The sequence below is a fragment of the Podarcis gaigeae genome, assembly GCF_964106915.1.
Source record: "Podarcis gaigeae genome assembly, chromosome: 14".
NCBI lineage: Eukaryota > Metazoa > Chordata > Lepidosauria > Squamata > Lacertidae > Podarcis > Podarcis gaigeae.
Window position 1 is genome coordinate 4,584,057 of NC_139690.1, and position 27,931 is coordinate 4,611,987.

Sequence of the window (27,931 nt, forward strand, 5' to 3'; positions counted from 1 at the left end):
GCAGAAATGCAGCAGAGGAAAGGGGCGGACAAATGAGTGAAATTAAAAGACAATGAGGAAGAGAGGAGAACAATCTGTGAAGCTAGGCAGGGAATGGAGCTGGAGAGGAGCAGAACTGACAGCAAAGAGGAGACAAAATGGAAGGGAAAGTGGGCAGAGAGGAAGGAGGAGGACACTGTGGGAAGGGAAGTAAGAGGCATCAAAACATGGGATTGTATTTAACACTGAGCTCATTAATTATGGTAGACAATATGTTAACTTATAATGTTCTTTTTCTTTAAACGGTATGATTTTATCCAACATTATCTTAATTCATATTTACTCCAAAGGAAAATATTTTTCATGTTGAGGTGAAACAAACCTGCTCAACATCAGAATTGTAGAGAACAATGGAAAGCGATTCAAAATTGAATTCAAACTTAAGGGTCACACTCTCCTTAGGCTGTGTTTCATGAAGATCTCCTTCTCCCGAAGTGATGAGACTACCTGAAACATTTTAGAGATAAAAAGTAACACTTGAATCTGCAGCATTTTGGAGATCAATGCACATCAACTGTGCTAAGATTTAAAAATTAGCTGCCAACTCTTCTTTGATCCCATAAACAAAAATACCTTGCTTAAGACCAAATACAGTATCTTATCGTAATTACTATAATCAACTTAGCTCAACTTATCACCTTCATGGAGATCAGCATCAGTTGGGCTTTTGCTTTGTTTCAGCATCTGAGCTTCTGGTAATGTTGACTGTATAACCCTGCTAGGCGCAGCAGCTTCTCCAAGATTTTCCAGCAAAATTTTCATGAGCAGGGTCAAATCATCTTGGCTGAGAGAGATCTGTAAATAAATCAAACCATTTTTCCCCTCAATAAAGCCACTTTTAAAAAGCTTTGTATTTAAAAAATACCTTGCAACTCCCATTTTCAATCAACACCTGTCTTGGACTCAGGATCGCACTGTAGTTTCTTGAAGTTGAGCATTACACTCTCCAACTCTCAGGTAACAGAACTGGGGGACTTTCCTTATGCATAGTGTCCCCACAGCCTATTATAATAAAAAATGCAAGCAGTCCTTGCTCTCCGTAATGTTAGTCACATGAACAATGTTATGAAAGTAAAAACCAATATAATATCCAGTAGAAAATCCTGGAATCCCAGCAACCATGAAAATTCTGTTTGGTTGAATCAGTTATCACCTACTTCATATTGTAAATATTTGCCCATGCAAAAACATGTCAAAGAACAGTCAGGAATACTTCTATGTTTAGCAAACAATATTATGTCAAACAGCCTTCACTGTTAAGTAGAGATAAACCTAGCTACCAGAACAAATTATTGGGCTCAGTAAACTCTTGTCATGGCAAAAGCAGCAAGCGATTAGGTCAATAACTATTAAGCCCTGAGTTATAATTATTATCTCAAAATATTTGCAAAAGGTTTATCTCCATCTAGAACATGGAATTATCAAGACTTCCCATGGCCTTACCTGCATGGGCTTCAAGTCTCCTTTAACTGTAATCCCTGGGATCTGTAGGTACCAAGCTGCTGCTAAATTCCTCTGGACTGACAACAACAGATTTACTGGCTGCAAAATTTCAATATCTGGCTGAGAACCACTGCCTATTGTAGTCCTACAAAACAAAGGTTGAAACGTTAGGGCACACAAGATATCTGCAGTTTCTCCATCCATTGCTGAAACAGAACACATGGATTATTTGGTCAGCTCTATGAACTACAGTGGTGCCCCGCAAGACGAACGCCTCGCAAGACGAAAAACCCACTAGACGAAAGGGTTTTCTGTTTTGGAGGCGCTTCGCAAAACGAATTCCCCTATGGGGTTGCTTCGCAAGACGAAAAAAATCTTGCATCCCCCCGCGGGTTTTTTTCGCTTTTTTCGCCCTTTTCTTAAGCCGCTAAGCCGCTTATCGGCTGTTCCGCTGATAAGCCGCTTAACAGCTGATCGCTGGAAGCCGCTTGACAGCTGTAGCGCTAATCCGCTAAGCTGTCAATGGGCTTGCTTCGCAAGACGAAAAAAACGCTATACGAAGAGCCTCACGGAACGGATTAATTTCGTCTTGCAAGGCACCACTGTATCACCTTGTGTGCTAAAAGCAGCCCTTGTCCTGTGACTGTTTCTAGTCAAGAACAAGAACCACCTGGCCATCTGTCAGGGTTTCTTTAGTTGTGATTCCTGCATTGCAGGGGTTTGGTCTAGATGACAGTTGGATTCCCTTCCAATTTTACAATTATTAGAAATGAAGATTCCATTATACTGAATGAAGCCTTCGCCCCATCAAGTGTAGTACCATATACTAGCAGCAATTATCCAAGTTTAACTCAGGCAGTATTTCCCCAGCCCTGAAACAACACCTCAAATGCAGAAGCCACAATGGATGGGGAACCTGTAGTGCTCCAGAGTCTACTGGAATACAGCACTCCTTCATCCCTGACCATTAGAAGAGACTAATGGAAGTTGGAGTCTAATAGTATCTGGAAGGCCACATGTTCCCAACTCTTGATGGGAATATATCTCCACAGTGGAGCATCTGTTTCCTCTTCAAGGTCTGTTAATGTGCAACTGTGCCAGCTTTACGTTACAGAGAAACCATGCATCTACAGGTATATGAAACAAGTCGTATCACTTGCATCAAATATCACACACACTTAAATCAAATTTCTCTCTCTCTAGCTCTAATGTTAAAGTCACACCAGGAAGATTTCAGCAAAACCACAGTCCAATTAAGCACCACAGTTAATTACTTCCAAGTTGGAGGGTGGTTTGTCTGACCAGTTGGGTGATGCTCAACCTGCTTTGGGTTGGGTTGCCCTCCTCCTGTAGGGACAGGCTTGCAGTGTGGAGGTGCTCTTAGATCTAGCACTATGGCTCAGATGGCCTTGGTGGTAAAGAATGCCTTTTATCAGTTTGACTGATCTATCAACTATGACCCTATCTGGACAAAGATAGCCTTGTGGCATGTTATCCATGCTCTAGTACCGGTAACTGTATTATTAGATTATTGCAATGCATTACACTTGGGGCTGTACTTGAAAACTCTGTGGATACTACAATTGGTCCAGAACGATGGTCAGATTATTAAGGTAGATAAATATAATCACATTATGCGAGTGATTTGTCATCTTCGATGGCTTCCAATCTATTTTCAGGCCCAATTTAAAGGGTTACTTTTTATCTTTAAAACCCTAAATGTAGCAATCTTCGCTTCTGACCCATCCCCTTGTCAGAGTGAGCAAACACTGCTCTTCAGTCACCTTGAGCTGCAACCTTCTTTAGGTAAGGGGATGAAGGAAGCTCTACCTCTTAAAGCACAGTAGTGACATTCCCCAGTTCTACACATCCACAACAGCTGACTCACTGCCCAAGATCCCTACTGACTTTATCCTTGAAAACCTTATCATATGGAAATATTTTCTCATTAGATGTATTGTCAACTCACAGCCCACCAGGAGAAACTATTGTTGGCATTTACATAATTGATATCCTATGATCAAGAGTTAATCTTGAGTTAAATAGGAGGCAGGGGCAGAATATTCATACCTTGATATCTTTAAATGTGTTAGTTGTATATCCATTTTGTCAATCACTGGAGGATTAGAAGACTCTTCTCCAGGAACCAGGCTAAATTCATTCTCAACTCTGATTAAGCCAAGATCTGCTACCAATACATTGTGAGAGATGGATGACTGAGGAATTACTATAACTGGAGCTTTGAGATTGATGTCCATTGAAAGTCGGAAGCTCTTTTTAGCAAAATCCTTGACACTCAAAGCAGCCATTTCAGCAGCTTGAACTGTGGCAGCACTCAGGGCATCTTTGGCAGTTTGGAAGTGATTTAGGAAGTTCTGTGAAAAGGTATAATTATGCAGCACAATAGCTAGTTTATAATGCTAACAGCAACCGAATAAACAAAGATAAGAATAGACACTTCAACTCAGGATGTGGACAGCACAACCAATAGGGTGTTGCAAACAGAACTGTGGTGAAAATTGTTGAAAGTAATAACCTGTTCCCTATTTTCTTTTTTTTTATGGCCAAGGATTAATGTGACTTGAATCAAAACAGCAAGTCCAGATCTTGTCACAGTCATGACATCATCATCATCACTATGATCCAATGGAAAAAGCAGGACTAGGAACAACCATCATGCTGGGATACAAAAGAATGGTGCAAATTCTGCACACCTGGGAGTTCGTTTCGGAAGTGTCTTTAAAAAATACTTTAAAATTAAAATGCAATAATGAAAAATAAGTTCATCTCTTACCAGTAGTGACATGAAGAATTTATGCAGATAAACGATTTGAATGCAGCCCACTTTCAGTGACATTTTACCATCTACCTTGGACATATCTGTATAGGCTTCTTCTTCTGTAGCATCTGGATAAAGTGACATTGCAAACCGAAAGACTTCATCTCCCACTATTGAGACAGTCTGCAAAGATAATATTCATTCAGCACAATCATGTTCTTGTAGATTTCTATAAGAACATTTTACACCTTTCTCAGTGTTTATTTTTCAAGAATTTTTTCCATCCAATTAGCACAACAGCTACATTTTTTAAAAAACATACATTTATCCCCAATGGAGTTTCAAGCAAACATTATGAAAGAAAAATAGCAAGTCCCTAAATCCGTGGGTATAATAAGGACTCTGTCTCATTAAGCCAAATTTATTAATGTACCTCTTTTCTCTGCACTTGCTGCATTCAAACTGTGTTCACAACAGATACGATAATGTTCACTACATTATTCATAATGTACACCACACATGGATTATTGAATGAAAGCAATCACAGGCATATTACAACTATTTGTTTAACCAGAGAAAGAATCAAGCACCAGTTTTTAAAATTAGCATACAGTAGAGGACATATTCCTAGTTTAAGCAAGGTATGTCATGCTAAAAGCACAGTTTTGTCACTAAAGTTCACATTTTAAAGCAAACTGTGCTGCTCTTCAGTTTGTCAGAGATTGGAGAAAACTCCCATCATCTTCTGTTTCTTCCATGCTCAATGCTTTGCTTCCTCACCATCCAGCAAAAGAAGTATTCCATACTGCTTCAAAATGCATCCCCTTTTGACTTTTTCGGCCCTCATTCCATTTACCAGCACAGTTTCTAAAACTGGCAGGCGTAAGGCAAGACCAAGTCTGAAAATCTGTTCCTATCAATTTTCTTGAACCCTCCTGTGAAGCACACATGGCTCCCAGCTTAACAACTTCACTTCTCATATTCACCTTTTTATGAACTGTATTAGGATCAACGTTTGTTATTATGAAGTCACGAAGCCTGGCAAACATTTCTGTCTGTTTCGTCATTGTAAAAACGGAGGCTTCCATACCTGGCAGAAAAAAACAAACGAAGGAAAATGTTTAGCTTTCAATTCAAAACAGTAGTGGGATAAAAAAGGATTTCTTAAAGAGTGGTTAGTTATTCATATCAGTATTATGGAATAACTAAATCCTATGGCAGTGATATAGCGGTGTGGATCTGCTCTGAGGCTGGATAGGAAGATGATGGAGGCCACTCTGCACTTGCTACAGAAGACCATGATCTAAATACATCAAAGAAAGAGAGTCCAGAGCTTGCTTCCATGCTATGGGCACATGAACATAGGAAGAGCTCTGATGGACCTGGCCAGTGGCCCATCTTGTTCTCACAGTGGCCAATCAGATGCCTGTGGGAAACCTTCCAATAGGACCTGAGCACAACAGCACTCCTGCCCCTCCCTTTGGCTTCCAGCAACTGGTATTCAGAAGCATATATATATATATAAAAACCTATTAAGCAAACTGTTAGTTACCCTACATTTAATTAAGGATATATTTCTATGATTCACACACATCTTCATATGCTCAAAATGGATAATATTTTACAAAAAAATAATAAAATGTCTATGCAATTTCAAATTACAGAAATTCATTTACCTTGTATTCGGATATCAGCAATGTCACCTTTCTGATCACAGACTAAAATGTTGAAGGCACTCAATTTGGCAGTGAGCTTCAGGTCAAACCCACCATCGTGGGTCACAAGAGCAGAAACTGCACCACAGAAAGACACATTAAACAACAACTATTAAAGAATAGTTTTCCAGTTCAGATGTTAATGGGAAACTGGTTTAAAGGAATGCCTCCCTGCATATGAACTGACCTGGACTGTGCAATAATCATCTGAGGCCCTTCTTCATGGATCCCCTACATGAGAGGTCTGGAGGGTGGGAATACAAGAATGGGCCTTCTCTGCAGTGGCTCCTCATTTGTGAAATGCTCCCCCTATGGAGCATGGGTAGGCAAACTAAGGCCCAGGGGCCGGATCCGGCCCAATTGCCTTCTAAATCCGGCCCACGAATGGTCCAGGAATCAGCGTGTTTTTACATGAGTAGAATGTGTCCTTTTATTTAAAATGCATCTCTGGGTTATTTGTGGGACATAGAAATTCATTCTTTTTTTTCTCCCCAAAATATAGTCCGGCCCCAAAGGATGCGCCAAGACGCAATCTGGGGCTGGCAAGCCATTTTCATGGGAGAAGTGACAGGCAGTATTTGGCATGCTTAATCATGGCCGTCTTTAGCATATGCGGCGCCGGGGTGCAAAGATCTGCCCAGCGCCCCCAAATTACCATTTTTCTCCGTGTAATAGATGAGGTCGTCCTATACACAGGTAGTGGGGGGGGGGGCTTTGCACTGCCAGCCATCTGGTTGGGGGGCACACAACTCTCCCCCATGCTGCTGCGGGAGGAGAGCAATCCCCACAGAGGCTTGGGGGGGGAGAGCTGCGTGCCCACCAACCATCTGGTGCTTACCAGAATTCGGCGCCGGAGTGCCCAGCACCCCTTTCATTCCTGGGTAAAAATGGCCCTGTGCTTTAACTCTTTTCATCGCTGCTTCCCTCCTACAACCCCAAATTTGAACCATTCTCCACCTACACACCCTTATCAATGAAGTCTCAGGAGCCCCAGCAAAGTGAAAATTACTTATTTATTAAATGTCTATACCGCCCTTCATCTGAGGATCAGAGGGCTGTTTACAATATAAAAACACAAAAACATGTAACATAGTAACAAACAAAAACAATGAACTCCTCCATACACAGTTCAAAATGCCATAGATTGTTTAATTAACCAAAGGTCCGGAAAAAGAGGAATGTTTGTGCCTGGCACTGAAAGATATGTAATGAAGGTGCCACATGAGCCTCCCTGGCATAAAAGTAGCCAAGGGGAACAGCTGCTGCAGAGGAAGAGTTCTGCCTGCTGTTTCCCTCTCCCTACAATCTCTCACACACTTAGCTTTCTTCCTCATGCAATGCTGTGGCTTGTTCTTTTGGTCTCCTTCACAGCATTAATGCCCATTTTTACTCTTCTTTTGTCCCCTCCTATGTCTTATGCTAAATCAAATAAAGCACTTGACAAAATGTAAAGTAGTATATAAATTAACACACCACTACCATCCTTGGTTATCAAGAAGGATATAGCAATATCACAATACCTGGTTTTGCAAGAACAGTTTTGGGCTCCTCTGAAAGCAGCTTTCGATCAGTTCTCTTATCAGCAGGTGTAAGTTCACTTGTGGCATATGTGAAAAAATTCATGATTGACAGCAAGGCTTCGGTGTGTAGCAACATGTCCAATGAAGAAAAGGAGACCTAAGAAAGAGAAAGTATGTCACAGAGGATCACTGGCATCTTGCCTTAGAGCAAGGCCTTGGATGTCTGATTTTTTTAAAAAACTGCCCTTTAGCTTATGTATAATTAATTGAACTCATGCCATTTTAATTTGTATATTGTGATTATGTTGTCATTTGTTTATTACTTTGTTCAGAACTCAAGAACAGCCTTGCCAGAGCAGACCAAAAGCCCCCCTAGCCCAGCATCCTGTTTTCTCAGTGGCCAAACAGATGCCCACAGGAAGCCCACAAGTGAGATATGAGCCCAGGAGCACTCTCAAGCAAGTGAGAGGCATAGGACCTCCAACGATGGAGGTAACAGACTCTCCATGTCTTGATAGCCTTATCCCCTGTGAACCTGTCCATTCCCCTTTTAAGGCTGTCCAAGTTGACAGCCATCACTACATTATATGGTAGCAAAATCATATTGTTTAAGTCACATTGTATATTGCCCTGAGATAAACATTATAAACCGTGGTATATGGATATCATAAATAAAATTTAACTTCGTTTGCATTCATTTCTCACACAAGCTTGTGAAGAGCATGTCGATCCAATAAACTTGATCCCAAAACCCTTTGACTAAGTTAACAATTGTTACAAAAAAATACACCAAACACACCATACTATATAGGAGCTGACTTGCCAACACACTTCAGTACTTACATTTAGTGCTTGCTTTGTACTTTTGTAAATTGTTTCAAAATGTGCTCCATCTGCATCAGCCTAAGAAAAGAATTGAAGCTTCAGATCATTATATAAATAGAAGCAACAGCCAGAGGGTTCCTCTGACCTAACATCTACATGTGCCTGCCCTAAAGCAGCTCCACCCTGTCCCAAAGTGTCACTCAGATGACTGAGCTGTGTTTCACAACTTCCTAGACCACAGGGCAAGAAGTGTTAAGGCAGAAATAGTTTTTTTTCATCTCAGATGAGGGTAATTAATTGCCTTCAGGGAAAATCAGATCCTTGCATCTTTATTCAATCTTATCACCTAAAGTCATTTCCCACTCTCTGCCATCCCTCAATCTCCCCTACCCCTCACCTGTCACTCATACACAAATTACACCTTGCTGAATGAGACCAGAATAGCACTGACCAACCAGATTATCAGCTAAAGGACTTAGCCTTACTACAATGTTCAATTAAGGTAACCATAACATTTAATTCCCAGTTATTTCACTTTGCTGTTCCACATCACTGAGCATAAAAGCCCTAATTTCGTTTCTTCAACACTGACTCATAAGATCCCACAATGATCTTTAGTTTTAAAAAACCAAACCTTTATATATTTCATTTTTAAAAGATGCTCGCCAGATTCATCTGAAGAACTAATGATGTTTAGAGGATCTCCTTTGGAATCTGTGGGTAAAATAAGAAGCACGTTTACAGAGCTCTGATTCATTTAGCATTCATTTTGCACAGTAAAGTAATCAATGCAATAAATGCGTTAATGTTTCAATGATACATTGTTTTTTGAAGAAATGGTGTGGGCCTAATTAGGTCCACCAGGCAGTTCTGGAGAAGCCAAGCCCACCCGCCCTACAATGGACATCATTTCTGACAACAGTGGTAGGGCAAGCAAATATTAGGCTGGGCCAAAAAGGGGTTTGTGCCTGCAAAGCCCCAACAATCAGCTGAATGTCAGGGCTTGCATAGCACCATGAATGCTCTTTGCAAGCCCCTCTGATGCCTCGACTATCTGAACATTGGGGCTTGCACTTTGCATGCCCTGACAATCAGCTGGTCATGAATGTAGGCGATAGGCAAGTGGGTGGACCTGTGAGTGGCCCTGCCCACCTGTCAAACTTGGCTCACAGGGGGTGGGCGAGATAGGGATGCGGTCTGCCAGCTGGAATTTAAGCAACTCAGAACAAGACAAAGGACGAGTAAAGAGGCTTATTAAGTGACATGAGCTACTCTTCTACAAGCAAATGTAAAAATGCTTGTTTTCAGCATTAGAGATTCACTTCTTGGAAGAAATTATTTCAGCAACTATTGAATTTTCATCATAGCAACTCATTCCTTTTCCTCCTCCTTATAACCTGAAAGCTGCTTTGGAAAAGTGTGTGTGTGTGTGTGTGTGTGTGTGTGTGTGAGAGAGAGAGAGAGAGAGAGAGAGAGAGAGAGAGATGGTGTGAGAGAGACTCCTCCTTAAATTATTTGTAGCAAGTACCAGGTTCATCCCTTAAATTAAATTTGTGACATTTAACAGGATACACTGCAAATGAGAGGGAAGACTGGCCATGTTAGGAAAATCTGAAAAAAAATATTTTAAAATGTGAAAGTTCTATGAGAAACCTCCACCCACCAACTACAATCTTACAAGTGTAAGAACTACACTATTTATACATTTCTATTTTTCATCACAAGTTTTCTCAAAAACCTATAAACACACATACAGTAATAAAACACTCAATTACAATAAACAAAAAGTTGAGTAAAGCTTATGGCACAGAGGCATCCAACAAAGGTCCTGAAAAACTATCTTTAACATTCAAAAGCAGAGGGTTCCAACTCTACAGCTCTATGATTCTATGTAAATCTTAGATGGACACAGAATCAGACATTACAGAACACAAATTGAACATGTAGGAAAACAATCTGCAAATTTAATATTGACACATGAAGAACTATTTGCACCACCTGAATTACGTTATTTTGTCAAATTCTAAGTTAACCTTGACTTACCAGTGAATTCAAGGCACTTCATGTGGATTTTTTTAAGATATGCTGTAGCAGTCATGGAATGTGTTTTAATTCTGCTTTCAGTTCCAAGCTGCAACACTGTTAATGTGTGCAAAGGGCAGCTTTTCTTGTCTATCTGTTTCATTAATGTTACTACAACCTAAAAGAAAAATACAGGACATTTCAAAAATTCCAACAGAATGCATTTGAAGACTCAAAAGTCAACCATATATAGTTGAAATCAACACCACTTACCTGGTTTCTGCCAACACTAGTTTCCAAATCCCAAGTGAAAAGAGCCAATCATCATGAATACTGTTCAGTATTTACTATAGATACCTGCTAGTTACCCACGACTTTTGAACTCAGTGGGCTATGTTTCGTTGAAACTATGGTTTGAGAAGCAGCCTTGATCAAAACTTCTTTTGTTCTCAGTAACCATGGGTTAATCAAACCAAGTTTCCCTGAGTTCAGACAAACAAGGAACTGTGGTTTGTTTAAAAGCAAAAACTTTAAAGCTTTTCCTTGGCGAGGGGACATGATATTAGCACGAGAAGCCAAGACTCATCACAGCTCTTTCATGCAATGGGAAGCTAGGCCTTAGTCTGTAGAGAGAAGTGGCATATTTTATACTGCTAACAACACAGATTTGTGGGCCTATCTTAGAAGCTTTCATGTGTCAAGTAATTGTCTCTAGCACGGATAAATAAAACAAACTTCAACATTTAGGCTTAAAGAGACAAACAAGCTGTCATACCTCTTTGATTTCAAAGTTTAGCAGCATATTGGTAATATCCTCCTGCAGGACTTCTTTTGATGTGCCCAGTAAGTTATCTTCTAACATAATTTCTTTCTCAGCTACCAGTGTTTTTGTCTTTTGTTTTCCATTTCCTGCTGATACGAAAGACAGGTTAGTTCCACTTGCGAAACAGCATTTTTATGGTTATTCCTCCCCCAAAAAGGACAATGGTTCTCACCTGGAGACTGTTTCTCAGAGATATTGAACACGTGGCATTGTGAGTTTTGCAGCCCTCTTATGCTTCAAGACGGGAAACCCGGAAAGGTCTTTGCCCGCTATGCCATGCGTTCATGAAGAAACAGAACCCTATACTAATTCCAAAAGCTGCACTGGCTGGCATGGATTGATCCAGACAAAATTCACAAAAGGAGAACAAAGGGGGATGGGAGACCAAAACAAGCAACCTCAAAGACCAAACTATTTACATTACAAGGTTTTTAAAAATAACCAACTAAGATAGGAAAACGCCACTCACTGTTCAATATAATCCACTTGAATATAGTTTTCTTTAGGGACATCAACTACTTTCTGCATTAATTTTCAGGGCTGCTTTGATACACAGCTCCCAAAAATAATAACTAAGCAGGAAGCAGTTTTCACCACCTGCTATAGTTACCAGGGGATAGGAAAAACAAAAATTCCGGCTTAATAGTTTAGGCAGTCCTTATTTCTCATTTTTTTCTTTGGCACTGCATAAATAAATCAGGCTCAAGCCCACACCTAAGAAAAAAAATTACTTCCAGTCCTCTTTTCATGATATTTTATTCAAGAGACAAGAGTATGTCTGGTGAACCTGAGAAATGCTTCTTCTCCTATGATCCTTACTTTTAGAACTAATCCAAGCCTCAGCAATATGAAGCATCCCAAAGGAAAATCTATAAAGGAATGGGAAAACACATACACATTTTACAATGAAGACTGGCTTACCTTCAGTTTTTGCTAGTGGCTTTGTGGTTTGATCTGCTTCAGCAAGGTTCTCTGTCACTACTTTAAGCAGAACATTCAAATCCTCTTGACTTAGAATGATCTAAACAGTGGCATATAAAGTCAAATTATCTGTCTCTGAATTTGAGAACTTCTATCAAATGTTCAACTGCTGGTAAACGCCAGGGATCTTTCTTATACTGACCAATTACAGGCAGATACTTGCTGCCTATTACCCATCATATTGTGGGTAATAGGCAGCAAGTATCTGACAAGCCAAAGAGACCTGCAGTATTGGATTCATTCTTGCATCCACAGCAGTTTAATCATGGGGTTCCAATTCCTCACAGCACAACCTGCTTCCAGCAATGCTTCAAAGCAAAAGTCACCACAGCTATAATGCTTTCTTTCTTGCCCCCACTCTAACCATACCCTGATTAGTACCATTTTTGAGTGGCTAACTAAAAACTTCTTATGATCTCTACATAAAAGTTTTCTTATGCTCTTGCTACTGTCTGTTGTATAATAAAATAATTATCCATTTAAAAAGTACCTTTATGACCAATTCAATATTTTCCTGCTCTCCAGTTCTTTCTCCACACAACTCTCTCTTCAACTAGAGTTGAAACTCTGGAGGCAGAACAGAATAGTGGCTGCTGTGGCGGCGGCTGCTGCTGCTGCTGCTGCTGCTGCTGCTGCTGTACTACCATGCATGTCAGCTGCTAAGCAGGGAGGCTAATTCCCTGGTTTGACTCTATCTATCTATCTATCTATCTATCTATCTATCATTTATTTATTTATTTATTTATTTATTTATTTATTTATTTATCCATTTATTTATCCATCCATTCATTCATTCATTCATTCATTTCCTAGCAGTGAGCATATCACAGCTTCGCATAGTTGAAGTCTTGCCACATTTTAAATGTTTTTGCATGTTTCTCTGCATCATTGCATTAGTCTTAACATTCTCTGAAGATATCTGTCATAATAAAAAGAACTATGCAAGCATGCCTTTGAAAACAAAAATTAACTTACATTCATTGCATCTAGATGCCCTTTGATTTCCACCATTGGTATTTTGTGATACCATTCTCCAGCCAGGTTGCGATTCACAGAAAGGTTCAGATTAATAGGATGTAGAATTTGGATGTCAGTTTGAGAGAAACCTGGTTGCAGGATTGTCCTAATTAACAACAAACAACATGACTGTTTTGGAATAACATGAAGGACCAGCCCCAAACAGCATTCTGACTATCCTGATTCAACAGCACATGGATAAGAAAAGTTTAATTCACCTTGACAATTTAAGTTGTGTCAATAATACATCCATTTTATCCATGACCGGGGGGAGTGAACAGTCCTCAGCCAGCACCAAATTGAATTTGTTTTGTATCTTGATCAATCCCAGGTCTATCACTATAGCATTAGATGAAACTGAAGACTGAGGGATGAGTATAACTGGAGCCTTTAGATTAATATCCATGGAAAGACGAAAGCTCCTCTGAGCCAAACCCCTCACACTTGTGGCAGCCTTCTCTGCAGCCTGCACCGTAGCAGCACTCAAGGCTTCTTTGGCAATTTGGAAGTTGTTCAGAAAATTCTGCAAGAGGAAAAAAGCAGTGATGATTTCTTCAGTGGCACTTTCTTTTTATTTAATATCCCTTGTATTAATACATCATAAACTTTCCCCTATAACAGTTGCAGCTGTTCAGGAAAGATTTCAGATTCTCAGACCCAGATCTTTACTTAAAAGATCCAAAACTCTCATACAATTACCAAACTGTATCATCTTGCATGGTAATGTAAAGGTTTCCTATTAATTCTATACATGGCATTATAATGCAAATTCACTTGATTGTTGGATCTTACCAGGAGAGACATTAGGAATTTATGTAGGTATATAATCTGAATGCAGCCCACTTTGAGAGACATTATCCCATCCACTTTGGACATATCTCTGTAGGCTTCTCCCTCAGTAGCTTCTGGATACAATGCCAAATTGAAACTGAAGACTTCATCACCAACTATAGAAACAGCCTAAAATGGGAGGGGGGGGGCAAAAAGTACATATAGTTTTCAGTTTCTAGATCAGTGTAAACACACACAGGTATTTGAGCAGTTCAAATTATCTTAGGTGCATGTGAGTTTTATCTCCATTTCTAGGAATGAAGTTCTGAAGATTAGCATTATCTCAATGAGTAGATTTATCAGCTCAGAATGGATTTACAGGTCAGTCTATTCAGCCCATTTCAGAGAGAATTCCCTGTATGTGATTGTCTCATAAAATATTTTCAAAGCAAGGAACCTTTATCTAACCCAATGAAGATGTCATATCCCACCAGCCACTGTTATTATTTATTGTTAGGTGGTTATTTATTCATTCCCCATCCTTTGCACTAGACGATGGTTATTCCTGTCTTCCCAAACATCCATGGTGCCTCTTGCCTTATCAATCCTACAAAGACAATTTGTAAAACTGGCTTCCATAGGAAGAAGAAAATCTTGCTTCAGTCTCCCCCTGCCCAACAGCTTTCAGTCACAATGCAGGGCACGGAATGCTTCCTCCTCTGCAGCCAGCCTCACAAACCACATTTGCATTCATCATGTGAGCCACTAAGAAGTCAAAATAAGTGCTCAGTTCCTTCCTAACAGCTCCTATGGGTGGACACTGATTCCTAACCAAGTAGCCATTTATTCTGCAAACCTGTCCACTGGAACCTAATAATTTTTTTCTATCCAGTTTTGCAGCTTGTAATTCAGCTCACTGAATCATTTTTTTTAAAAAAATAGTCCTAGTGAAACACCATTATATGAATTCTATAACAACATTCAATTTTAGTATATTATACCTTTTTATGAATTGTCCTTGAATCAACATCAGTAACAATTATATCTTTCAGCCGTGCAAAGAGAATGGTTTGACTGGACTGAAGAAACAAAGATGAATCAAGACCTGAGAGAGAAGAATTGGTACATGCAATTTCAAACCTTTCAAAATTATCTTTCTTTCCAACTTCTTAAAGTTGTGCATTTATTTATTACGCATTGTGAACCTTGACGACACAGTGAACCAAAAATATGAACACAAGAAATCAGCCATGAATCCTCAAAGAAATTAAATCAAGATCTTCAGCTATATTACAAGTTTTGATACAAGTTTTGGAAACAAGTTCTTAAAAGGTCCCCCCCCACACACACACCCCTTACCTTGAATTTTGATTTCAGCAATACTGTTCTTTGCATCACAAATATTTAAACAGAAGGCATCCAATTTGGCAAACACTTTGAAATCAAACACATCCTTTTCTTTGTGTGGTTTTGTCACTGTAAGGAAGAGATTTTTTGCTGAGATGTGAGCCAATTCATGGAATATTTTCAGATAAGCTATGCTGAAATGAGAAATTCACCATACCTTTCTTCAAATTAGCCTCTTTGTTCTGTTTGCCTTCCTGTATCTGCAATGACCCTGTACTCTGACCCCTTGACGGGACAACAGCCATGAGGTAATTGAGAGACGAGAGAAGGGCCTGCGTGTGCAGTAGCAGGTTTAATGATGAGAAGGACACCTGGTTGGGGAGGGAGAAGAGTCACAGATAGTGGAAGTTTCTTATTCACATAGTATGTGTTTACTATAATAGATTGCATTCTGTCACTTGGGGGAAAATACGGAAACCTTATATGAATAAAGAAGTCATTAATATGTTTAGGGTGTTCTTTCTAGTTAACTAGTTGGAAATATTTGGGGGAAATGCAAGCCAAACAGTAACAGCAGTACCATGAAGTACACCTTGGTTAGTGATGGGCATATGAATTACCTGTGCTAATCTCCAGTCCAGAACCCTGACTGGCCAGAAGGGTAAAGCATGGACCTCTAAAAATTAGAAGCCTTTATATGTGGAAAAATGTCTAGAAAAAGAAAGAAAGCCCTTTGGCCTTCAGTCTCATTACTTTAATTTCTTATTTGGGCACAATGTTTTGGAAAGACACACCATGCATTGCCACATGAGACAGGGCAGCCTCATCTTCAGATGCAGACATATGTGGGGCATGAACAACCATGGGTCCCATCCTAATTTCAAAGTTAGCTCTAGGCAGACAGCTCATCTTAGCAAGCTAATGAAACTGTAACAGGATTTATTTTTAAAAAATATGTATCATAAAGCTAGGAGGAAGCAACCCAGAGGGAGAATGAGACAAAAGTGACAATATTACAAATTTAAGAAATGCAACAATCAAACTCCTATCCATACCATTTCCCTCACACCTGCCCCTGCTACCTGCAAAGTGATATGCTACAGAGCAACCAAAAGAATCATGATTCAGGCCAGTACTAGATTTTGTCCTAGATGTTGCTTACCCGAACTGTTTGTTCAGTGTTATCAAAAACTGTCTGAAATCCTGGACCATTTTGATCGGCCTAAAAGAAATACCAAATGTGAATGTTAAGAGACTAAACTAAATGCCATCCACATACACGCAGGTTCCAATTTTATATTTACTCAGCTTTAAAAAAATAGTTATTAAAAAACCCTTACCTTGATGTATTCTACTTTCAGGAGATCTAATCCGGGTTTATCTGAAGAGCTAATTAAATGAAGTTGCTGTTTTTTACCTGCAAATACAACATAAAACTTCATTTAAGAGTTATTCACAAAAATTGGCATCAGCTTTAAAATCTACACCAGGTATCGGACACAGCATTTTCTAGAACCATGGTCCAAACACCTTTAAATAGGAGTCACAAAAGGCAAAGAAATTCAAGGCACTCTGAACCACCAAGGCCACCAAAGCCTCAAGCAACAGCAAAGGATCCAGAAGTACCCCCAGTTTATGTACATGCTGGACTGAGCTTCTTTTGTTGTCTCTCTTTCAGTCCATTACCGAGGCAAGACAACGGTCCAGCACATCCACTGCCAAACTTGCAGATGTAAAGCAGAAGTAGAGCTTCTCTACTTGGCATACTGCTGACATCATACTCTGAATAATCTCATTCAGTGGTTTCATGTATATGTTAGGTAGGGAACCGCACACTGAAGGTTCTACAGGGCTGAAGGATGCTCCTCAAGTAACACCCTCTGGAAACGTCCATCCAAGTAGGGCCAGAACCACTGTAAAAGCAGTGCCACCCATCGCCAACTCAGACAGCTGCTCCAGAAGGACACTATGGTTCATGGTATCAAAAGCTACTGAGAGGCTGAGGAGAATTAAAAGGGGCATATTTCCCTTGTCTCTCTCCTGACAGGGTGGCCAAAGCAGTTTCTGTGCCAACACCACTGCTTAAGCCCTGACTGAAATGGATCTGGAAAATCAGTTTATTCTAAAAAGTGCCTGGATCTGGTCTGCAACTACCTGCTCAAGAACCTTGTCTTAGAAGGGGTGCAATTGGAGCCACCCCTTTTCTCCCCAACTCCTCTCATCCCAGGCACATCTTACATCCCTTAAATTAAAAAATAACGAAAACCACAAGTTTTAAAAAACCACAAGTTAAAAAGCAGCTAAAAACAATTTAAAACATTATAAGCAATTAGGACAATAATAGCAATAAATCAGTACGTTCTATCACACAAATACACACATCCTTATTTTATCTATTAAACTACCTTGAATTTCATGATAATCCAAGCTAATTTTCCTCAAATAAGATACAGCTCTCAAGTGATAAGTTTTGTCAGTTGCTTCCATTCCAAGCTGCTTCACATTAAATACAAGAATTGTTTCTTCTCTCTGTAGTTGCTTAGTGAGCTCCAAAACCACCTAAGTAAAGCATCAGGATAAGTATTATATAACTTCTTTCAAACCCAGTGTTGTCCCTACCTACATTTCTTCAATACCATACAAGGGGAGAAAACAACTACTTACAATGACAAGTGACTGGTGCCATCCTAGAAGAGGATGTACATGACAGTAGGAAGAATGCCTCTTCTAACATGGTGCGTGTAAACACCTCATTTTTTAAAAAAGTAATTGGGGGGATGTTTTTATTCATCTGCCAAGTTGATATAATAAATTCACCAAGGCTAGAATCCTAACCCTACTTTACCTGTGAGCAAGTCCCACTGAGTTCAATAGGACTTTGAGGAGGCATGCTCAGTATTATGCTGAGTCATAGGAACATGGGAAGCTGCCTTATACCAATTCAGATCACTTGTCGATCTTGCTCAGTATTGTCTACACGGACTGGCAGCAGCTCTCCAAGGCTTCAGGCAAGGGTTTCTCTCAGCCCTACTTGGAGATGCTAGGGATTGGATTTAGGACCTTCCACATGCAAGACAGAGCTATGGCCCTTCATCTTTAACTGAGTGGCAATTACAGTGTTGAAAAGCATCTTTGATACTAGCCCAACAGATTAGGTTATTACAGCACTGTAAGAGACTATTCATACATTCAATGAACTGAATAAACTATTTTATTTATTTAGGAAATTTACCAATTGTTCATCATGCTACATATTCCGGGGCAGTTTAAAATAAAAAATAGAAAAACACCACCACCACAACAACAAAACTAAGATAGCTAGTGGAATTGTGCTGCTTTTAGACCCACCCAGCACACTCACTATACATTTGATGCTAACCTTAAATTGTTCATATGCATTCAGAACCTATGATCAAACACTTGATAAAGTGCAGCTGATAGCTATTGACTGGGTATATGAGCAGAGCCGACTGTGTATGTGCCGATCAGGTTTAAATGATACATCAAAACAGGAGTGGGGAGGAAACAACTTTCTACCTGCTTCCCAGTTTAACTTTTTCAGTTGAAAAAGAACACTAAGGAGAGTTACGCCCTGAAGGGAAGCCTGCAGCTGATGCAGTAATTCTGCTTTAATTGATCAGGCTGTGTACCACTGCCAACTCCCCACCAATATCAGATGAAGTCAGGCTGGTTACGGCACAATGCCCATGCTCCATTTCAACAAGAGTTGTCAATGCCAACTGCAGCAGCCCATTTGTTTTGGAAATATATTATTCAACTTTTATCATTTGAATATTCTTTGGGGGGGGGACACTTGCCTCCCTAATTTCAAACTTCAATTGAAGATTTGTGAGCTCTTCCTGAACAGTCACAAGCTCAGTCTTTAGTTCCTTTCTCTTGGGGAAAGTTCTTTCTCCAGATATAATAGAGTCATCAGCATCAAAATACTCATCATCAGATTCTAAGGAAGAAATGAGATTTTTTTTAAAAAGTTATCTGAGTAGAAATAGACTACATAAAAACATTGCCCCAATGGTGGACTGATCAGCCTCAAATATATCAGTAAACAGAAACAACCTGATCACTTCTTTTATTTTTGTTACCAAGAGCTCTCTGCTTCTAACCTGTTTCATATTTTTAAGGATGTTAACTAAAAGTCCTAATACATTATCCAAGTCAAAGGAATCACCTTTTAATTATTCTGAGTATGCTCAAATTCAAAGCATGGCTCACCAAGGCTTCCCTATCATTCTACTACATTGATAAATGTATCTTTCATTTACGTATTGTAAACCTGAATCCACAAGTTACGGCATTCATGGAAAAACTGCCATTATTCCCTTAACCTGTTCAACTGTTAGCATCTCATCATGATTTAAATCATCATGGATCATCCCGTCAGTAACAGCATGAGAGAGCCAAATTAAGGGGCAATAAGATCACTACATGTCGGTGATCTATTCAGCTACAATCAGCATCATATTTCATTTTTTACCTGATCCTACTCCTTCCAGCAATAGGGATGTGCCAAGAAAATCTTTTTGTCTATCAGCAATAGCAGGAATGGTGGATACCTAAGAAGATTGCAAGATACAGAGAATGAGCTGTGGTTCTAATTTTGTTGTTTGCATTTTTCTAAAATGCCCTCATTTTATAAAACGCAACATTGCACCTCTCTCTATTCCGAATAAGAGTTTTTACTTGTCTTCATATCAATCACATTTTCAATATGTAGCATGTGTTTTTGATCTCTCCCCATATGATGAATATTGTGTATTTACTTTTGCACTCGAAGCTGAAGCAGCTGGCTTCTGTGGGAGCGTAATGCTATCAATGAGTTCAAAGACACGTTTGATCTTCTGATCAGAAATCCTCAAGTGAAGTAAGGGAAGCTCTCCTGATACTTTGAACCTAAGGATATTTTTAAAAGGATGGCATTAAAAGTGTTTGATGTTACATACAAGGCATGTAACAAAACTAGACTACCAACAATCAATTTTATTAACCAACTGATAGAAAAGTGAAATCTACAGAGGAAAAAGTAGTGAAATACCAAACAAGTGAATTTCAGAAAAAAAATGCTTTCTACAGTTCATTTTTCCAAGAAATCCATAATTACAACCAATTAAATTGTGATACATTACTTAGCCATTCTGGCATCCTTCTCCACCATTGATTTGGCAAGCTGTATGTGTATGTCCATGGGATGCAATATGTGCAGAGGTGAGGGATGTTCAAATCGAGCCTTTTTCCAATCTTCTCCTGAAGAACAATTAATAATTTGCATGTCTTAGTAACTGTAGCATGAGAGAAAATATACATTTCTAATTCAAAAGTTATGTTCTTAAACATGTAAATCCAGAGATAACCCTGGTAGAAAGAAGCACTAGTCTTAAGCAACTGATCAATTGCAGAAAACCCAATACACTAGATGCACTATCTATGAAAAGTTCAACAATTCTACCATAACCATCTTGTTACCCCCTTAAAGAGTATTTGCTAATCTTTAAGGGACCACAATACTTTGTTTCTACTGCAACAGACTAACATGGCTACTTCTCTAAAACTGTAACATCACAGTTGCTATTAAGAAGCACCAAACTCAAGTTAAATCTGGGATGCATAACTGAAGCTAATGACATACTGCTGACGTCAAGATTACTATCATTCACCATCAGCTGAAGATGCTTATTTTCTCAGAACTTTAAAATGTATTGTTATTTTAGTGATGCTTTAACCTATTCTATTCTTATTTATACATGCATTATACACACACACACACACACACTTTTTAAATAAAGTCTCTATTTAACATGGCACTTCTACCTCCCCACCTAGACTCCCTTATGCGCAACAACAGGGATGGGAACAGGTTACTCTCACCCAGTCTTGGACTTCTGTGCAAATTCTGGCTGAACTGAAATGTCTCAGCACTAAATCAAGACAGTACGAAATGGGATCTGGCGGTACAGAGCAACAAGCAGAAAATGGATACCACAATACAAATTGTCAGATATCCCCATGGTGGGATCGGGACAGAACTGTGCTTTACCGAGTTTAAAATCCCCAGAGCCCCACACCTACTTCTTACTTCAGAAAGGATATGACAAGTCCTTTACTCCTAAGCATGTTTGGTTGCTCTATTCATCCCTGGAGTTTCATGTACGGTAGCTAATGGCTTCCAAGCACCTGCTTTCTTCCCCATTCTACAGGCTTCCTCACACACACCTACTTCCCAGATCTCCCTGAATGTTTTCTTTCCCCTTCTGGCTTGCCACTGCATATTTATACCCAGGTACCTCAAAGCACAGGTTGTTCCCTTGTCTGTGAATGAGGCTCTGTGGTTCCTGCTTCTCTGCCAACCTCTGTTCACCTGCTCTGTCAGACACACTTTATATAGCCACAATGGAGGCTGCAGAGCTACCACTGCAACACATCCAGCCCAGCCGTGTTTACTTCTGGCCAGGCCAGTTGCAAGGTTCTGCAGAAACAGGCACCAGTTGCCACCTCTTCCTCCTAACACAGGTATACAAATTATTTTGTCTTGGGATTTGATTCTCAAAGCATTGCTTTCAGCTCCAAACACCAGCCAGTAATCAAGACTCTGTTTACATGTAACTTTTATTTCCTTACAGACTGAATACCTGATAAGCCAAACAGCAGTTGCACATTCTTGATTTCTACATCAAACTTGTCATATGCTTTATCCATGATCTCTTCCAGTGATGTACTTGAGGTATGGTGGTTGCCTTGATTGATGCTGTTCAACTATTGAATAATCACTTTTCATTATTGTTTAGAACATATTCGACACCTCATTTTACAGATTCATCTTTCATAGCAGCAAGATTAATCAGCAGACTGATTTATGGAATGATTTTAAAAAATATATAGTTTCATTAACTTAAAATACTACAAATGACCAGTGAAATAGTCTTCAGGGTTAGTCAATTATCAGAGTTCACCAAAAATGATAGAACTCTAAAGGAAGGGGCACAGAGCACAAACCCCAAGACAAACCCCAACTCAGGTCACGTAGGTCATTCACTAACAACACCCACTCCTCCATTTCTAAACTATTTAAATGAAGAGACCTTTTAAGCTTTGATCTTTAGAAACCTAAGGATTATATACCTGAAAAGTACCAAAGTCCAGAATAAGAAGGTTGGATTTTTCATGGTGGAAACCTGTCTGTGGTATCAGAAGATAAGAAGGTTTCAGATTAATCCTCAAGTCAAGGACTTTGCGAGTTTCAATAATATGTGCAAGCCCTAAAACACAAAACAAAATGAGGATATTTTTAAAAATCTTGAGTGTGCAGTGTAGAAAATGGTGCAGGCTTTAAAACAAATAGATGTTAAACAGCATTCAAAAGGTCATTTGGTCAGTCTTCTGTAATCCCTCTATGTAATCAAGCGAACACATGTTTCTGGAAAGATACCTGTGGCAGTCCTCTCTTTAATTTCTTCTAGCTTGGAAAGAGTGGCCGTTGTTAAGCGTTCAAGGTCCATGCCCTTGCTTGTCTGAAAGAATTCCACCATTGCGTTTATTGTTTTCTGCAAAAGAAAATTTTGTTTATGCAGTTTTCGTAATGGAATTGCAAATCCATGAATAAAAAATACAGGACTTCAAGAGAAAGAAACACTGTTAATCATTACTGAACAATACTCACTGCATCATATATAATTTCCACAGGCTGTGATTCAACAAAGAATCTCTGATCTGCAGTACTGTCTTCTGGATTATTCTCAAATTCTATTTTAAGCAGAGATGATCGTGTGTCCCCAATGGAAGCCACGAGTGAAGGAACAATGTTCTGCTGTCTCAGACCAGTTACATACCAGTGTTCAAGCTTTGCTTCTACCCTGCAAGTTAAAAGTTGACAATCTGAATGCAGAACTTATACACGCAGTTAAATATTAATCAATATTACAGGGACTAGACTTGGCCATACCAAATCAGGTGTAAGGCAGAACAAAATTGGAAAAGAATTTGGCAGAGCACCACTTTTCTGAATGTGTGTGTCTGTAAGTAGCATCAGTTTAAGGAATAAGGTAACGGTATGTATAGATGAACAGAATATGAATGATTTGCTTTCAGTTAGTCCACCATGCCTTATTTAGACATAGAATTGCTCTTCTGGGCTGAGCTCAAAAGAAGCTAATTTTGCTTAACAGTTACAGCCAGCTGTGCACAGCACTAATTGGCTGAAATTTGTGATGTCAATGAGCCTGCACACCTCTGCCCCAAATAACTTAAGAGGTTGTCCTGTTTCCTTTTGTTTTTTTTAAAATAGAATAAGGAGAATACACATAACGAGGAGCATATACATATCTAACCCTTTTAAAAGGTAAAGAAAAAATGCACAGCCCACCTGAAGCAGGAGGGATAGCAAGCCTATGCACTTAACTGTGAATCAAAATTTATGGCACATATATCTGTCTCTGCTTTGAAAAGAACAGATATAATCTGAGACAGAATCCATTTTTAGGTTTCATCATAGTGTCATCCTGATATATCCTAACAAGTTATATATGGGTTTCAGCACCCCTCACAGCACTCATTTAATGGCAGATACTAGACTTGAAAAGTTTCATGTCTCTAATAAGAACTGTCCAAAAAAAATAAATCACTAGTTTAAAAAAAGAAACATGAAACAGATAATTTAATTCAATTCAATTTCTAATCACCCTTCACCACAAGGTTCAAGGTCGGGTTACAGCAATGTAAAAATGCAATACTAAAATCAGTTAAAACAATTTACAACCAAAGGACTGAATTAGTTTTTACTATGTGCCATCAACCACGTACCACTACCACAACAGAAACTTACTTAAGGGCTTGTGCTCCTGGTCTCTGTGATATTTTAGTGCTTAAATCAATTATCTGGATTTTAAGAGTGTCTGGAACATTTCTGTCTTCTTTAATTGTAAAGGAAGTGCTTAAGAGTTTCAGGGATACCACATGGGCAACATACTAAACAGAAGATATAAGCAGTAAAGAAAGTTAGCCATACATTTCATTGCCCACTGTACTCATCAATGTCTACTTAATAAACATATATACAGCAAAGTAAGACAAAACTTGTATTTAAAGGATTCTTGAAAAATATTAATTACGCCAAAGTTTTCTCCAATGGCTAAGTTCCAAGATGCAGCAAGACTTTATTGATGGCAAACTGTGCTAACTCTTCTAATGCATGTATAGTTTAGGTCAGGGATGAACCAAATTGCAAGGTGGGAAGACTCCAGTCTTTCAACAAGCACATGTCTCAAAATATCAGCATAGGACTAACAAATTATCATTGGTGAATACTCCATTTTAGAAACCAATATCCATTACATTATTCTCCCAGAACATTTAGCTTAAGCCTAGGCCTCTAGCATCTGGCCTAGCCTTTGCCTAACTATGTATGGATTGTGACCAGAACGGTGAGACGTCTGGAAAGTCTTATGAAAACAGGCTGAAGGAGGTAGGCATACTTAGCATAGAAAGGAGAAGACATTGTGGTCTTGAAATGCCTTCAGAGCAGTTAGGCAGAACATGTTGCTCCAGGAGGCAAGGACTAAAACTGATTGCAGGGAAGCAGATTTGAGTAAAGCATTAGGAAAAATTTGCTGAGAGTATGAACTCTTTGACAGTGTAGCAGAATACTTCAGGAAGTAATGAGCTCTCCTTCACTGGAGGTATTTAAACAAAGGCCAAATGAAAGGCCATCTGTCTAGGATGCTGCAGGTTCACTGAGAAAGGGGGTGGACTAGATAGTTCCCAAGGTCCCTCTCAACTCTATTAGCCTACTTTCCATTCAGTGGCCCTGCACCATTTGCCAGTGACAAAGCACCCAGGCTTCAAACTACTTTAAAAGTTAATGATGGTTCAATAAATTTATCTATTAACCTTAGGAGTGCTCAGCCTCTCTTGCATTCATTTTTTAAAAATAATTGTTATTAAAGATTTTCTTGATTTACAAAAGTAAATTGTCTTTTTCAGGTTTCAGAGTCTTTTCTACAGATCAATTACATTTGATGTGAGATATTAGTATTGTATACAGTATAAGGTTGGGGAAGAAGAGGTGGGGAGACTGACATGGGGACAAATAGAAGAGGACGCCTTCACACCAGTATGACTCTCCTTTATACACAGCCCAATGAAACAACAAGAACCCACCAACAGCAAACAAATCAATATGACTAATTTGACCCAACAATTTCTCTTGGATCCATTTTCATCCAATGTAAAAAATAAAAAAGCCCTTAGAAGAAAATAATAACTAGGAGAAAAACAACTGCCACACACACACATGATATTCCTACATTTATTAAAAGGTACAAATACCTTCTTGGGTAAAGATAGGTTGTGAGAACTGTCACTATAGCCGATGGCAGTGAAAAGCTTCGCCTTCTCTTCTTGTGTCATGAGATCATCAATAGCTGAACAAAAGGTTTGAGATATTGTCATTAGCTACTCATTTCAAGTGCTTGCTTATTTTTACAATATTTTCACATCACTTGCAGTATTTGAAGAAAAGATTCCACTAAAACTTCTAGTGAGATTTTATTGAATAGAAACCCTGAATTGCTTTACAAATAGACATGAAGTGTGGGTGTCTCTTGTTCCATTTTTACTGATGAACTCTGATATTATTTTATCACTGAAATGATGCCACAAATTTAAGGAAAATATAGGAGCCACTATAGCCAGTAATATGAAAATTTGTGCAATCCAGGCAATCCACATAAGCTAAGCATCTAGTACCCCAGTTACTTGTAGATGCAAACCTACTTTCAGGAACTGAAAGTTCTTCTTCATCTTTTTTCTTAGATTCCTTCTTCCCCCACAATCCACTAAACCATCCACCACCTTTCTTCTCTCCATCAGTTGATTTCTTTCTCAACAGCCTTTGTCCTGACCTTATAACCTATAAATCGGAAAGTTTAAAAAATGCATGAAAGAAAAATTAGATACACTGTGGCATTGCAACCACCAATAAGCAAAGGATGCACAAGAGATCACTCCTAAGGAAAAACTGAAAAATGAGTGTTGAATGGCAGACTAGTTTTTATTTTTTAAGCATTGCATGTTTAAGTGGCCTTCCTCTCGCTTCCAGAAGTCAATTTTTGGCAAAGGATAGAATGGAGATGTTTTACTAATAAATAGGCACTATGTAATAGGAGTCTGCAAGAAGAACAAAGGTGAACATCTTACTATAGAATCCTAGTTGTGTTGATGGGAGCCAATTTCAGCCTTTCCCTAGATATTCCCTAAAGTGTTACACCACTTTAGCCAGAAAGCATAATGGAACAGGTTTATTAAAAAAAAAATCTGGTAAAGATAAAAATTGGGTAAGTGGGGAGCACCCTGGAGAGTCTTCCCAGCTTGCAAGGGGACCCTCTCCAGAGAGGACAGGGAGGGTCTCCTCACGAGCCAGGGGTGCAGCAGGCCTTTCTGGAGGCTGCTCTGCCTCCCCGCCTAACAACTGACAGGCAGACAGATCGGACGCAAGTGGAAAGCTGCCTACATTCATCGTAGTCATTTCTTAATAACTACGATGCAATGAAAAAAGATAAAGTACAGCTTACCTCAGTTTGTGCTTGCTGTCTTGCTAAAACAATATTGAACACATCTAGAGCTTTTTCTAAATCCTGTGGAACAAATGCATAAAAACAACTTTAATGTAACATTTTAACAGGGCAGTTAGCAGTCATTTCAGCAAATCTCATCAATCAGTGTGTATTAGGACCAGTCATGTGCCATCCAATGCCTTCAAAGGATGTTACCTGGATGACAAGTCTCATTTAATCAATTAAGCCACTTTTTTCTCTCTTTTGCTTCACAGCCAACTTGCTTTGCAGTCATTTCACAACGCTGTGCATGGTACTCATCCTCATTAGTTATGTCGATGCACTCAACAATATGAAGAAGAGCAAGGACAGGGAACCTTCAGCCCATGGGCAAAACCTAGCCCACCAAGGGTCATAACTTGGCCCGTGAGGAGATTTTCCCCCAAACCATGGCCACACACCTGACATCATGGGACATCAGGTGTGGTGCAGATACCACTGTGGCTTCAAATGAACAATCAGGAGCTTAAAGTGAGCTCCCAATTGTTCCTTTGCTGAAGAAAGGTGCACAACCCTATTAGTTGATGGGTGGTGACGGCATGCCTTGCTCTAGATTGGAGGAGTGGTCGGTCTCTCTTTTGAAAACAGTCCTGTGCTGCTTCTTGAACTTTTGTTTTTTGGAGGTTCAAAAAACAGCATTCTGAAGATCCAGAAACTGGGCCCTAAACACACAAAGTTGCCGTGTGTCATAATGGTGTCAGATGATTGACAGGTGGCAACCCCACCCGCTTGTCAAATTTGGCCCATTTTCTGCCAAGCAGAAAAAAATCCCCTCCACTGGCATACAGCCTTAGCCTCTTCTGCTATGTTGGTGTAATTTGGGGATAAGGGTGAAATTGCACTAACTGCTTGGTCTGCATCTCAAGCTGCCCTTTCCCCGTGTCTGAATTCTGTTCAGGGTTGGCATACCCGCTGCAGTGCGTTGTGACAAACAGTTCAAGGTTGGGGGCCACTGGATGGGGGTCATCCATCCTCCCTTTCTCTAAGGAATGTGTGTACATGCATTGATAGGTATAAAGTCAGTGCTG

The 27,931-nt window shown here is 39.4% G+C and overlaps 1 protein-coding gene across 5 annotated transcripts in view; it reads right to left on the reverse strand.

Annotated features, from left to right (window-relative positions):
- VPS13C (vacuolar protein sorting 13 homolog C) overlaps nt 1–27,931 on the reverse strand; it is a 98,497-nt gene that overhangs the window by 41,733 nt on the left and 28,833 nt on the right. For 3 of the 5 annotated variants that reach the window (XM_083712325.1, XM_083712324.1, XM_083712322.1), the window contains 34 exons: nt 26,862–26,924; nt 26,065–26,200; nt 25,618–25,712; nt 24,116–24,258; nt 22,955–23,147; nt 22,724–22,838; nt 22,417–22,553; nt 21,927–22,050; nt 20,427–20,544; nt 20,064–20,193; nt 19,778–19,856; nt 19,101–19,243; nt 17,688–17,841; nt 16,623–16,699; nt 16,445–16,504; nt 15,500–15,653; nt 15,295–15,411; nt 14,937–15,040; nt 13,957–14,124; nt 13,383–13,687; nt 13,123–13,270; nt 12,088–12,187; nt 11,119–11,255; nt 10,365–10,521; nt 8,956–9,035; nt 8,340–8,399; nt 7,497–7,653; nt 5,938–6,054; nt 5,248–5,351; nt 4,277–4,444; nt 3,553–3,857; nt 1,483–1,627; nt 678–834; nt 362–486 (listed from right to left, as the gene is read on the reverse strand). In XM_083712325.1, coding sequence (XP_083568451.1) covers nt 362–486; nt 678–834; nt 1,483–1,627; nt 3,553–3,857; nt 4,277–4,444; nt 5,248–5,351; nt 5,938–6,054; nt 7,497–7,653; nt 8,340–8,399; nt 8,956–9,035; nt 10,365–10,521; nt 11,119–11,255; nt 12,088–12,187; nt 13,123–13,270; nt 13,383–13,687; nt 13,957–14,124; nt 14,937–15,040; nt 15,295–15,411; nt 15,500–15,653; nt 16,445–16,504; nt 16,623–16,699; nt 17,688–17,841; nt 19,101–19,243; nt 19,778–19,856; nt 20,064–20,193; nt 20,427–20,544; nt 21,927–22,050; nt 22,417–22,553; nt 22,724–22,838; nt 22,955–23,147; nt 24,116–24,258; nt 25,618–25,712; nt 26,065–26,200; nt 26,862–26,924 — 4,575 coding nt within the window. The remainder of the gene's footprint in view (nt 1–361; nt 487–677; nt 835–1,482; nt 1,628–3,552; nt 3,858–4,276; nt 4,445–5,247; nt 5,352–5,937; nt 6,055–7,496; nt 7,654–8,339; nt 8,400–8,955; nt 9,036–10,364; nt 10,522–11,118; nt 11,256–12,087; nt 12,188–13,122; nt 13,271–13,382; nt 13,688–13,956; nt 14,125–14,936; nt 15,041–15,294; nt 15,412–15,499; nt 15,654–16,444; nt 16,505–16,622; nt 16,700–17,687; nt 17,842–19,100; nt 19,244–19,777; nt 19,857–20,063; nt 20,194–20,426; nt 20,545–21,926; nt 22,051–22,416; nt 22,554–22,723; nt 22,839–22,954; nt 23,148–24,115; nt 24,259–25,617; nt 25,713–26,064; nt 26,201–26,861; nt 26,925–27,931) is intronic. The other 2 variants (XM_083712326.1, XM_083712323.1) reach the window with 1 other exon arrangement.